Source organism: Aspergillus aculeatinus (genome assembly GCF_003184765.1).
Source record: "Aspergillus aculeatinus CBS 121060 unplaced genomic scaffold BO66scaffold_30, whole genome shotgun sequence".
Taxonomy (NCBI): Eukaryota; Fungi; Ascomycota; class Eurotiomycetes; order Eurotiales; family Aspergillaceae; genus Aspergillus; species Aspergillus aculeatinus.
This window is the reverse complement of record NW_020291499.1, coordinates 296,955-309,027: the sequence shown is the minus strand read 5'-3', so window position 1 is coordinate 309,027 and position 12,073 is coordinate 296,955. Positions and strand designations below refer to the sequence as shown.

The window sequence follows — 12,073 nt, the reverse complement described above, 5'->3', positions numbered from 1 at the left end:
ATAATCCCAGTGGTGTCGCCGACGCAAACCACCAATGAGCAACCCGATGCGATGCTATCGGCCAAACCGATGCCGCCCGAATGGCGCAAACGACGCCAACAATGCTACCTACCGACGGCGATGGGAATGCTTCGGGCGACAAAGACAACCCCGATGCCAACACGGATGGAGACGGTGATGATTGGTATTTCTCCCAACCCCCAGTGAGAAAGCCTATATCGACGAGTTTGTCTCAGCGCCTGTTGAATGGAGCCCCTGCTGAGAAGTGCGGAAGCGGTTCTTCATGACTGAAAACAAATATCAAGTCGCAGTCCTCTGCTGCGAGTTCTACTCAGCCGAAGGTCGGGCTGGAAGAAAAGCAATGCCGATTTGTTAGTTATCTGTACTCCTCTTGAGGATAAACATAACACCCCTGGATTCTTTGAGGAAAGTGGATGTAGGGGAAGCGTCGTGTCTAATTAGGACTATATTTCAGGTCTATACTGACGGGATACGAAGATATTTATGTACTCTTCGTGCATTAAGGAAGGTTATGGAGATGTTGGGGCGGAGTGAAGCGCAGAACCAATCGATGCGGGAGAATAAGCAACCCATGCCTAGGTATCGGTGGTAGACAGTGGGTTTATCGAGTCTCCATTGCAGTCTGTTGCTTGAATATTAGAATAAAATTCCATGATACTGTTCATTCGCTTTTTTTGCTTCCTATATCAAACACAGAAACATAATGCATCAATCAGCCCGCAGAACGCAACAGGATGGAGACATGAGACATGCATAAATCACGGAGGAATCCTAGTAGAACAACAAAGTCATAGTAATGGTAAATATAAAAAGCACAATGGAGAGAGGGTATCGACATTCACAACAATAATCACTAACATGACTTTTCAGTCCAGGCAGACTAACCGAAAGAAATCGCTGCCAAATTACACTCGCGCAGTCAAAGCGACTTCAGGGTGTGACAGAAATGCCTAGGTAGCCTGTAGCCTCAACATCATAGTCGCCACCCAAAACACACGCCATTAAATCATTTCGTTTTCTTCATCTCTTCCACAACAACTACATCGCCACTACCGACGCTAGCCGACCCGTCCAAGGAAACCACTTCTTCCTCCCCGTCTTGGTCGTACTCCTCGCGAACTCGCTGGCGCCCGCGTTCCTGCATCGAGTCCCGAATGCGGCGGTTGACCTCGCCGAGGTCATCCTTGGACTTGATGCTAAGAGGTTTGAGGAAGGTCTCGTACAGATTGAACCCAGCGCTGCGGGAACGGCTGCGTCCGTTGCGGCTGGCGCTGCGATTGCGGCTCTCGGGTTCACTGGGCGGCATACTCTTGAGGCGGGACTGGTAGGTATCGTCTCCGGGATGTTCGTGGTCGATCAATTTCTCGGACTCGAAGTCCGGGAAGATTTCAGGGGCGAAGTTGTCGATTACGTCGACAACTTTAGCAGAGAGAGCTTGGCGCTCGGCGCGAAGTTTGGCGAGCGAGCTGGCGGAGCGAGGGTTGAGGGCGACGAGGAGAGGGGGCAGAGACTTGAGGACGTCAATGCCGATCTCGCCAATGCGGAGTCCGGCGAAGGAGACAGAGATCATGAGGCCGAAGAAGAAGATGGAAAAGAGCGCCAGCGGGATTGAGTCGGAAATGTAAGTCCGGGCGTTCATCCACCACGGGACGACAGAAGCGTAGAATCCATCGTGGCGGCAGTAGTGTAACCAGATGGTCACAATAACGGTGTACCAAGTGTAAAGCGCTGGAGCGAGACCCATGGCGACCAAGATCTTCCAGCTGCCGACGACGTCACGGCCCTCGAGTTTCACGACAGAGTTGGCAAGCGCAGCACGTTGCTTTTTCACGGAGACAACCTTGGCGGTGACGAAGACAGGCCAGAATAGAGCGACGGAGGGAAGAGTGCCAACGGCCAGGGTCAGAAGTTCGCCGACACGGTAGAGCAAGGTGCCCAGAACCAGCCACCAGGGGCGGTGCTTGACGTCGCCCCATTCAACTTGGTGATCGCGAATTCCCACAGCACGAAGTCGCCGGTTGTAATCAGAGATGGCTTTCTTAAGTTGAAGTACCTTGGGTTCGTCTTTGAACTGGGTGTAGCCTTTGAGGAGACGTCTGTTGAGCTCGATTACGACCGGAAGGGGCAGCTTCATTCTGAGCGGCTTGTACAGTCGACGAGTGGCCTGAATGACCATCAATGTCTCATGGTCAGGAGCTTGTTGTGTCACGGTGGTCAATGCCTCTGTGATCGTTTCCAGGAGAGAGCCCACCGCGTTCCGCTTGGAGTTTCCACCAGCCTTGAACGCTTCGATCTGATCCGGGTGCACCTGAACAGGGTTTCCGAATTCTACCACGGCACGAGAGCGGAACTTGTTCGGATGGAAGTAGTTCATACCACACGGGATGATGGACAGCCCGCAGTTGGGATCCAGCGCCAGTGTGCCCAAAGCGATGATAGCCACACCAGCCTTCAACGGGAGAAGGCTGGGGCGATCGTGACTACCACCTTCGGGGAAGATACCAATGCAGCCACCAGCAATCAGTTCGCGGTACACCGCATCGAACATTTTGCTCTGATTGATGTGGGGAGCGATCTTGAAGTTGGTTCCCTTACGCAAAGCGTCATAGAGAGGGTGGTCCTTCTCGAACGTCTTGAACGGCTTGCGCAGTCGAATCGTGTTCGCATCTATGATCTCCTCGATTGCCTGTTGCTCGGGACTCGACTTGCCTACGCGGGGGAGAATAATGGTCCCGCCCACCATGAACTGATCACTCGTAAAGTCGCAATCGCGTCCCTTGAGCAAGGTGGGGTCGTTCTCTGGGTCCGGGAGGTAGATTTCACCCTTTGCGGGCTTGACATGATCCATCGACCGCACAACGGGCAGCGCGCCCATACATCCAGCCATAGTTCCAATATAAGGTTCGCGCATAGACTTGTCGGCGATCAGGAACGAGATGCGACGGTCAGCATAGTGCTTCATGATGCGCATCAGTAGGATCGAGTCCACGAATTGATTAGCATGGGGGGCGGCAACAATGATGACGGGGCCCCGCTTGGGGATCCGCCATGCACCGCGAGAGTAGACCTCGCGGAAGAAAATGTCCAGACAGAGGGTGAAAATCCACACCCCCAGGTCATATAGCCACGGGATCATGTATCTCCGAGCCATGGCTGCGTCTTTGGTTACTCGAACTTGTTGAGACCGAATAGAGAGAAGAGTAGAGAAAAAGCAAATATCATCAATATTGCCGCGGGGTGTGCCTCGTTTCTGTATCCCTCAACTCATGACCGCGGGGTTGAAACGCTTTATCGGCCGGTCAGTGTGACGGAGGGTGACGTTGCGGCGGGTTTTCTTTTTGGGGACAGCCAGCGCGTGAGCGCGTTGATAGCAAGCAGACTGGGCGGATGAGGCGATAGTCGGACAGCTTTTCCCACTGGGCGTCGACACTATGCCGCCTGCAGCTACTGAAGCACTCGTTGGTTGGGAATGCAGCTGGAGATGCAGCGGCAGAAGGAAAGTTTTTGCGAAATAAATCAAGAATTGAGCGCAGAATGATGCGAATCGAACGATCTCCGGAGGAATTCGGATGTTGAAGCTAGCGTTGATTAGGTAAGTTACTCCGTCGATCTGGACCCCTCTCCGACCGACACAAAAGCGGTTGGGACCCAACACTTGGGACAAAGAGTTGAGAAGTTTAAGATAAATTGTAACATGTACTGGTACTACTAGTACACCTGTAGATATGCTCTGGTGCCAATCAGGGTCCTCAGTGGTTGAAAGTCTGGACGCGTGTTGGCTCTCCGGGGGGAGGCGCGCGGGGCTGCATGATGTACAGTACAGTCACGTGATATGACACCGTTACGTCGGACCGGACTCGGAAGGCACTAGCGCCGATCCCGGCGGTTTCCCCGACTTCGAGGACGAGCAATTCTCGCTTCAATACGAGGTGGAAATACGCTCATGACTTGACTCGACTCCTATAGTACATACACAAGTTTTTCGGACCAGGGCTCATCTAAACCTTCTCGGCCTCAGCCAATAATTCTTCAATCTTGAAATTCTGCACGTCACCCCGAGTGAACATGCGTAGCAATTCTCCCTTCCGCCCACTAGCTTGTCCACCAAAGTCATAGAATCGCTGCACGCAGCTGACCAGCCAGCTGGCATCCGTGATAGACACACCAGAGTCCGGCATCACCTGACCATGCATAAGGACCAGTCCCTTGTCGTCCGCGAGATCAAGATGGTGGGTAATGGTGGTATGCGGCTGGGCAAAGGAGCCATGCAACTTGTAGGCGGCAAGATGCGTGAAGATGATTGTGGAAGTATGGGAGTTGGCGAGTGAAGCGTGGGTGGCAGATGGAGACGGGGCTGATGCCGGGGGGTGGAAGGCCCACTGGAGGAAATGGATGTCTGCACCACCCTTGGCATTCTCGCTGTTCTCGCCCTCCGCGGCCTCGGCCTGCGTCGCATCGCGGGGCAGAGGTAGAATGAATTGAGGGTTTTGGCGCGCGGCAGACACAATGCGCTGGTATGTCTCCACAGGAATACAAGCACAGATGGAGTGTGAGTTGTTGGCGTGCCGGAGACGCCAGAGGGTTTCGATTTCCTTGGGTGGCAGGCTGCGAATCTTCTCGACGTCGAGGAAAGAATCAAGACCTTTAATTCCACCCGATTTCGCGGAGGCCGTAGCCTTTATCGCAGCCTGAGCTTGAGGGGAGGGAGGTGGTGTTGGAGGGGGAGGAGGCCCGGTGGCGGAGGGAGACGGGGTCGATGGTTCGGGGGTGATTGAGGTGGATGCTTTACGGCGAAAGTCTTGGATCTTTTCCTTGTAGGCATCCTTCAGCGACTCGATGTTCTCATGACCCTCCCTAATCATATCAATATGAGTAGCGTGATCGCGAGGTTGTGAGGATTGCCATTGACTCACTGTTGGGCTTTCTGGTCAAGCTTGGCCTTGTACCTGTCCAGCACCTGCTTGGGGTCATGGTGTGTCGCGAGGAAGCGGACATCGTGTACTTGAGCCCACCTCCTTTGCTGGTAGCGGAGGAAAGAGGTTCTGCTCCGAGATAGCGACTGAAAAGCTGATGCGCGAAAGGAGGACATTTTCAGAATTGTAGCTCCACCGCGGAGTTGGCGAGTTCAGGTTCGAAAAAATGCCAGAGCCGACGATTCAGTTTGCGATGCTTATATAAGCACAACATACTTCAGTTATCTTAAGGGACTCTTTCCTCCTTTAATTCGAAGTATTAACTGCAGTATACGAATAATAATCATGAGCTTCTCTAAATTAGATGTGGGTGTAATCATGGTAAGTATTTAGTTACAGGACTGGTGAATTGGCTCAGACGTGTGGCTTATCGTCCCCAGATTGATGTGGGTGGCCAAAGCTATTTATCGAGGAGAAACCTCAGGACAGCACACTTGCGGTACATCATCTCAACTCCCATACTCTTGATCGTCATTCATGTGCCATCTAGGTGAAAACATCTGACTCTACTGACAGAGCACTCGTACACAGCATGCACTGCTGCTTCAGATGAGCCATTTCGCCACCACTCCGGACCCCTCCCACTTGGTTGGAGTAAGATCGATCTAAACAATGTGTATAAATCCTCAATTATGGATTATGCTCAAGCATATTAAAACCTTCTTCAATGCTTGGTCTTATTGGCGGCATGGTTGAGCGCACCCCGCTCAGACGCCTATCAGTCAGCTTATGCGTTTTCCTATGCTATCTCACTCTAGTCCTCTGGGTTAATCTATATGTGCAGGGGTAGGCACTAATTACCAGGAGGTAGCGCCCCCCCCCCAACATACCTCATCCTTCAGCTCCTTTTTATCTTTCCGCAACGTTTCCTGCTTTATCTCAGTCGATCGGTATTCAGTTCTTGACAGAATTGAGCCCGACGCTATCACTTGGCTAAACTCGATGGCAAACGCGTCCGATACGATAGATAATCATGATGAGCGTGCGCCTCTATTGGAGGCGAACAGAGTTCGACCGGCGTCCGCATCGAGGTTCCGAAAACTGACCGTGATGATTGCAGCGTCCATACTCATTCTAGCCGTGGATTTTGGATTCTATCTGACTGCCGCCCCCCAAACTAAGATATTCGAGGATATTGTCTGCCAGAACTATCTGACTACTCTAGGGAGCCCAGCAGACACAGTTCCGACAGAAGGAATTTGTAAGTCTGAGCCGGTGCAGAGTGAGTTGGCTCTCGTGAATGGATGGAAAGAGACATCCGATGTTTTACCAGGTATAATGACCAGCTGAATCCCGTTATGCCAATACTACAATAGGCTGATGGCACTACATCTTAGGCATTCTTCTGTCTGTTCCGTATGGTGTGTTGGCGGACCGCTGGGGGCGCAAACCAGTTCTCCTTCTTGGTCTCTTGGGGACCCTCCTCGGGGAGCTCTGGGTCCGCATCGTGTGTAAGTGGGGATCCGGTTTCTGCCTACATAAACTGTGTTGCGGCTAAGACAATGATAATAAGGCCTGTATTCCACTGTCCTACCTCTGCGGCTGGTCTGGCTGTCTGGAATGTGGAGGCTCATTGGCGGCGGGGACATCACCCTTTCATCCATTGCTCTGGTTATGGTAGCGGACCTGTTCTCCGAGGAAGAGATGTATGTGATAGCCCTTCCATGCTGGCGCATTTACTTATTCGCCCTCAGAGCTACAGCCTTGTTCCGCTTGACCAGCACTGTGATTGTGTCTGAAGTCCTAGCCACCCCTGTCAGTGCATATCTAATGGCTAGTGATCCATGGCTGCCATTCATGCTGGGACTTGGGGTATCTACTCTCGGGTCATTGGCTGCGTTTCTCATGCCGGAAACACTGAACGATGCCAAATCTAAAATTGATCTGACGACTGTGACCAGTGAAGACGAGACACGGTCGTCTCTGAATGGAAAGACCTCAGTGAAGCAGTATATCAAGGGCAGATTCCAAGACCTCCAGGATTCTGCCAGGTTAATAATAGGCAGCCCAGCCATCGCCATCTGTCTCTTTGCCCTGTTTGTCACGTCCATCAGCAAGCAATCGACGAGCCTTTTGCTGCTATATACGTCGAAACGTTTCAGTTGGAGTATTGCCGATGTAAGTGATATCATGGCCGTCACCTTTCTCTTCAACAAGCTTCGATGATCTCACAATTCTTGCAGGCTAGCCTCCTCATTTCCTTGCGCGGTATCATCATACTAGCAAACTATCTTCTCATTATGCCAGGCTTGTCTTTCCTACTGATCCGGTACTTCAAACTTTCAGCAAAGCTGAAAGACCTACTCTTGGCTCAAGGAAGTAGTTTCGTCTCCGCTCTGGGCTTCTTCGTCATCGCCACGGCCGCATCGCGGGCCATAGTAATTCTGGGCATTGTGCTGTTCTCTTTGGGCGCTGCCTTCGCAGTGTCATGCCGCAGCTTTGTGACCTCACTGGTCCCACCGGACCGCGTGGGAACCCTCTATTCGTCAGCTGCAGCTATCACGTCATCTGGGATGGTGATTGCCAGTCCACTTCTTGCGTACGCGTTTCGTTTGGGCCTGCGGCTAGGGCCCGCATGGTTCGGGCTGCCATTCCTTTTGGCGGGAGGAATGTATCTTCTGGCTTCCGTGTCCCTGCTTCACTTGAGGGTACCTGACAGGGTTCATGCAGATGAAGCATAGGCCGCGCTCAACCGCGTGGCCTACCCGACGCAAGAGTAAAAAATTTACAATGCGAAGAACCTGGCCAAGAAAAATGGCGTAATGATATAAGAATATACTGCAACTAGGAACGTAGTAGTTGGCGAGGATTTGAGTCCAGGGATAGATAGGGGTGCAGGTACGGGGACAAAGCCGCATCGTTTGGTCTCCAGAAGCTCATTTTATGGCCCGGAGGGCTGAGACACCGATCTGTTGAGTAGATGAAGTCTCTCTATCGACACTTGTGGACTGCAGGACCATTACATGTTCCACCGGATATATGCCTGCAACCAGAAGTCTAAAAAGCACACTAATTCATCTCCCGCCAGAAGAAGATTAGCGGCAGGAGCCTCTTTTGTCGACCTCTCTCTTTTGTCACGGCATATAGTCTACTAAGAGCATTCCTTTCCTGCAGCCCGGTAGGCCGTGCGTTGAAAGCACAGATACCCTTATGCACGATCTGCATTATTCCCGCATTGCACCCTTCAGTGCCAAGCCCAGGCCAATTGACATGGATAGCTGAGAATGATGCAGACAATGTAGAGCCTTGCAGTTACTTTCCGTCATGTGAAGCGCGTGTCTCATCTTAATTGTCGCAAGTCATACCCGACGCGCAGAGTCATCCACCCCTGTGCGCCTTTCTCTCATTTCCTCACTACTCGCTATGACATTCGACAAGGTCCTGGCGCAGGCAGTGCCAGATGGTGGGAATCCCGCATTTTTTCAAGAATCGAAGCATTGGTTCATAGGGCTGCACTAGAATGTTTGGTGCAGCAGGACCGACCCGCATGGACTCCAGGCTGGAATCCAGGTCTCCTAAGATGTAGAACTTCTGCAGCGAGCAATCCAATGGCCGGCATACATAGATCTGTGCATCTGATTGGGGGTCTGTGACCGTCTCTGCAGGATTGAGAGCGGTGCGCTATTCAAGGTGTACCTCCTTCCAGTGACCCCAATTCCAGATTGTCGTGGACACTTGGGTCACCTTGAAGCTGTGCCATCTAGCCCCAAACTCACGAACTTGTGATCTTACTATTACATACCCATTTCTCTATCTCTGCACAATTGATCTGAACATATAGTTCGCTCGGGTGTTGTTTCGGGATATTAACCGAGAGTTGAAACGACATTAGACTACCAGGTAGCTGGAGCGGAGTATAAACTGGTCGACCCGAACGGGTAATTCTCCGAGCGGGGACGAGGGACTTCCGGTGGAGGGTTGACCCGAAGGTGTACGGAGTACGTACTCCGTACTCTGTACAATTTCCCCCCTTAACCTCCCCCACGTTTTCGCTTCTCATGTGGACGGAGGAAAGTGAAGGCTATTTTGACTGTTCTCGGTCCCAGACTGGAGGACCCCAATTTCTCCGGCGCTTGACCCAATAGAGTATGGTGTTGTGGCTGTCGTCTCCACCAATCGATGGTCCAACTGAAGGGGAAAGAAGCCGGAGGAATCTTTTTCTACTTGAGTTGAGTAAGTTCAATCTTGTTTAGCTGTCGGAATCGCCAAGTGACATCATGTCAAAGTGCAGCAGATGTGTGTGTGTGAGTGCATGCTGCATTGCATTGCACTCACTGCTCCTGGTCCTATGAGATGCAGCTGTAGATGCGAGTCGTTGAGGACACTGCATCACACGAAGACTGCCTATCGGAGATGAGGGTACCTGCTTCGTCTGGACCGGACTAGAGTAGTCCTGTCGACGACTCCCTCGACAATTCCTGTATCCAGGAATGGTTGAACGGGGGAACCTGAGGCCATCCCACGCGCTTGGCCCCACCGAGGGGTAACTTACTGACTGATTGACTGTTGAGAGTCTGAGACCGACTGGCGGGGTAAAACATACTACTTTCTTTTCTAGATGTCGTGACGGCTCGCTTCCCCTCCTCTTCCCTCCTCCTCCTCCTTCCCCCCCCCCACACTCGAGCTCCTCTCGTATTTCTTTCGCAACCTCCTCCTCTTCTTCCTTTTTTTTCCCCTTCTCTTTTATTCTTCCTCAATTCCCCTGAACCATTCTCCTTTCCCTGTTCCGTCTCTCCACGTCCATCGATCATATTCTCCTCATTTACAATGTCTCTCGGAAAGAAGGTCACTCTCAGCTCCGGCCACGAGATCCCGTAAGTTCCTCGCCTACTCGTCTTTTATCATCCAAGATACATTTACTCACCTCTTCCAGCCAGCTGGGATTTGGCACCTGGCAGTCCGCCCCCGGTCAGGTCGGTGAGGCCGTCTACCACGCTCTCAAGGCCGGTTACCGTCACTTGGTAGGTTTGGAAAGCACCATTGTCATTAAACTAGAAGCTAACATGATCTAGGACTTGGCCACCATGTAAGCCATTCAAGACAACCAAATCACTCATCCTTACTGACAATCCCCAGCTACCAGAACCAGCGCGAGGTTGCCCAGGGTATCAAGCGCGCCTTCCAGGACATCCCCGGCCTCAAGCGTGAGGACATCTTCATCGTGCGTATAACCATCTCCTGACACCGGTCTATATGTTCTAACTCGTACCAGACCTCCAAGCTCTGGAACAGGTCAGTCTGAGCAACTCGTCACGCTCAATCCCGACTAACCCCCCATAGCCAGCACCACCCCGACGATGTCGAGAAGGCCCTGGACGAGTGTCTTGCTGAGCTCGAGCTCGACTACCTCGATGTAGGACACCGATACTCCTTGTGGCTCTGCAATCGCTAATAGCCCCAGCTCTACCTGGTCCACTGGCCCGTCTCCTTCTCCCGCGGCAACGACTACTTCCCTCTGGTTGAGAACAGCAGCGTCGAGGGCGGTGACGTTGCCATCACCGACGAGATCTCCATTGTCGACACCTGGAGAGCCGTGACCAAGCTCCCCAAGAGCAAGGCCCGCACCGTTGGTGTTTCCAACCACATGGTCGAGCACGTAAGGATTGGTCCTGCTTTCCAACAATGACTGGACAAGATTGTTAATCTCTGCAACAGCTCGAGGCCATCATCAACGCCACCGGTGTTGTCCCCGCCGTCAACCAGATCGAGCGCCACCCCGTCCTGCAGAGCACCGAGCTGATTGAGTACGCCAAGAAGAAGAACATCCATATCACTGCCTACTCCGTACGTTGGCTTCGGTTCTCCCATACCTCGGCTAGTTCCCCCAAGCTAATCATAAATGAAATCCCATCAGGCCTTCGGTAACAACGGCTTCGGCGTTCCCCTCCTCGTCACCCGCCCCGAAGTCAAGGAAGTCGCCGAGTCCGCCTCGCAGCGCCTCGGCAAGACCGTCACCCCCGCCCAGGTCATCCTCGCCTGGTCCCAGGTCGGCGGCCACAGTGTCATCCCCAAGTCGGTCACTCCCTCGCGCATTGCCGAGAACTTCCAGGAGGTGGAGCTCACCCCTGAGGAGGTCGAGAAGGTCTCTGCCCTGGGCAAGGACCGCAGACGCTACAACACCCCTTACATCGCCAACGTGCCCCGCTGGGATATCAACATCTTCGGTGAGGAGGAGGAGAAGCCTGCTTCCCACAAGGTTGTTGTTTAAATGTGCTGGTCACTTATTTCTGATGAATGGTTGGGAGGGGAGCGAACAAAAAAGAACCAAAACCCGTCCAATATGATGTGATACGTGTATAAATGAATTGAGGTGGATAGATTGAATAGAATTTCCCTTCCACTATTACCTTGTCGCTTTCTTTCTAAGTAGAAGTTTAAGATCAAGTTGAAAAGTGCTAAGACTCTGGAGTAGAACGAATGCTTGAGGCATCTCCTACTACGACTGTTGAAATGGGCTTGGACTGGTGGGAACAAACACCAAACCAAGAAAGAAAGAAAAAAAAAACCGAAGCACACCCCAGTGGTTCAGTACCTACTGGAGATATAAACAAGAGAGACAGCTGACACCATTGAGTGGTGGGTTAAAGCATCTATCTGTATATTGTTTCTATTTGACATCATTTCCTTCCCCGAGCTGAATAGAGTTTCCTCAAGGATGAGATGCGCGCCCCCCCCGGGCCTTCTCTAAGTCACCCACCTACCACACAAAACACTCTCACCCACAAGTTGAAATCGACCATCGACCATCATCGCCAGCAAATCCAAGTACCTGACCGAGCTGAGTACCTGAATCTATCTCCTCGCCAGTAACATCTCCCATAACCCCCATAAAGAGTCAGGAGGTAAGTAGTATGTACGTTACTGTATAGTGCAGTACAGTGCAGTAACAAGTGACACTTAGCCACCTTACCACATCTCAGTACTTCTACTAAGTAGGTAGGTACCTAGGTAGGGTCGAGAATTGCCACTCACCAATCCAAAAGTCTCTCTGTAACCGGATGGACTCCGGGTTCTCAGGGCTGATTTATCACAGTCACAGTCCAGTCAGGTTGACAGACCCCACTCGTGCGGGAAACCGC

The 12,073-nt window shown here is 52.1% G+C and overlaps 4 protein-coding genes across 4 annotated transcripts; 2 read left to right on the top strand and 2 right to left on the bottom strand.

The window, feature by feature from the left end:
* Nucleotides 1–665: 665 nt before the first annotated feature.
* On the bottom strand, nucleotides 666–3,510 carry BO66DRAFT_392650 (glycerol-3-phosphate acyltransferase Sct1). Its single transcript, XM_025647572.1, has one exon. The coding sequence runs from the start codon at nucleotides 3,170–3,172 to the stop codon at nucleotides 1,028–1,030; it is 2,145 nt and encodes a 714-aa protein (XP_025502975.1). The 5' UTR covers nucleotides 3,173–3,510; the 3' UTR covers nucleotides 666–1,027.
* Nucleotides 3,511–3,963: 453 nt separating this feature from the next.
* Nucleotides 3,964–5,129, bottom strand: BO66DRAFT_472241 (ATP11 family protein). Its single transcript, XM_025652934.1, has 2 exons — nucleotides 4,935–5,129; nucleotides 3,964–4,875 (listed from the first exon to the last, which is right to left on the bottom strand). Exons 1-2 carry the CDS (start codon nucleotides 5,108–5,110, stop codon nucleotides 4,020–4,022), a joined length of 1,032 nt encoding a protein of 343 aa, XP_025502974.1. The 5' UTR covers nucleotides 5,111–5,129; the 3' UTR covers nucleotides 3,964–4,019.
* Nucleotides 5,130–5,817: 688 nt separating this feature from the next.
* On the top strand, nucleotides 5,818–7,780 carry BO66DRAFT_351793 (putative MFS multidrug transporter). Its single transcript, XM_025644753.1, has 5 exons — nucleotides 5,818–6,267; nucleotides 6,332–6,445; nucleotides 6,508–6,640; nucleotides 6,689–7,112; nucleotides 7,178–7,780. The coding sequence occupies exons 1-5, from the start codon at nucleotides 5,937–5,939 to the stop codon at nucleotides 7,673–7,675; spliced, it is 1,500 nt and encodes a 499-aa protein (XP_025502973.1). The 5' UTR covers nucleotides 5,818–5,936; the 3' UTR covers nucleotides 7,676–7,780.
* A 1,981-nt stretch (nucleotides 7,781–9,761) lies between these two features.
* akr1 (putative aldehyde reductase (AKR1)) lies at nucleotides 9,762–11,202 on the top strand (the record flags this gene model as incomplete). The annotated part of the gene is made up of 9 exons (XM_025648819.1): nucleotides 9,762–9,808; nucleotides 9,868–9,955; nucleotides 10,007–10,020; nucleotides 10,071–10,155; nucleotides 10,207–10,226; nucleotides 10,275–10,347; nucleotides 10,390–10,590; nucleotides 10,650–10,778; nucleotides 10,849–11,202. 9 exons carry the CDS (start codon nucleotides 9,762–9,764, stop codon nucleotides 11,200–11,202), a joined length of 1,011 nt encoding a protein of 336 aa, XP_025502972.1.
* Nucleotides 11,203–12,073: the final 871 nt, after the last annotated feature.

What these genes read in the sequence shown, in the direction of transcription:
- BO66DRAFT_351793 (XM_025644753.1), top strand. Translation starts at nt 5,937, where the DNA reads ATGGCAAACGCGTCCGATACGATAGATAATCATGATGAGCGTGCGCCT. An exon ending in GCTCTGGGTCCGCATCGTGT is followed by an intron (nt 6,446 to 6,507) that starts GTAAGTGGGGAT and finishes AATGATAATAAG; the next exon opens with GCCTGTATTCCACTGTCCTA. An exon ending in TCAGTTGGAGTATTGCCGAT is followed by an intron (nt 7,113 to 7,177) that starts GTAAGTGATATC and finishes CAATTCTTGCAG; the next exon opens with GCTAGCCTCCTCATTTCCTT.
- BO66DRAFT_472241 (XM_025652934.1), bottom strand. Translation starts at nt 5,110, where the DNA reads ATGTCCTCCTTTCGCGCATCAGCTTTTCAGTCGCTATCTCGGAGCAGA. An exon ending in CTTGACCAGAAAGCCCAACA is followed by an intron (nt 4,876 to 4,934) that starts GTGAGTCAATGG and finishes TGATATGATTAG; the next exon opens with GGAGGGTCATGAGAACATCG.
- BO66DRAFT_392650 (XM_025647572.1), bottom strand. Translation starts at nt 3,172, where the DNA reads ATGGCTCGGAGATACATGATCCCGTGGCTATATGACCTGGGGGTGTGG.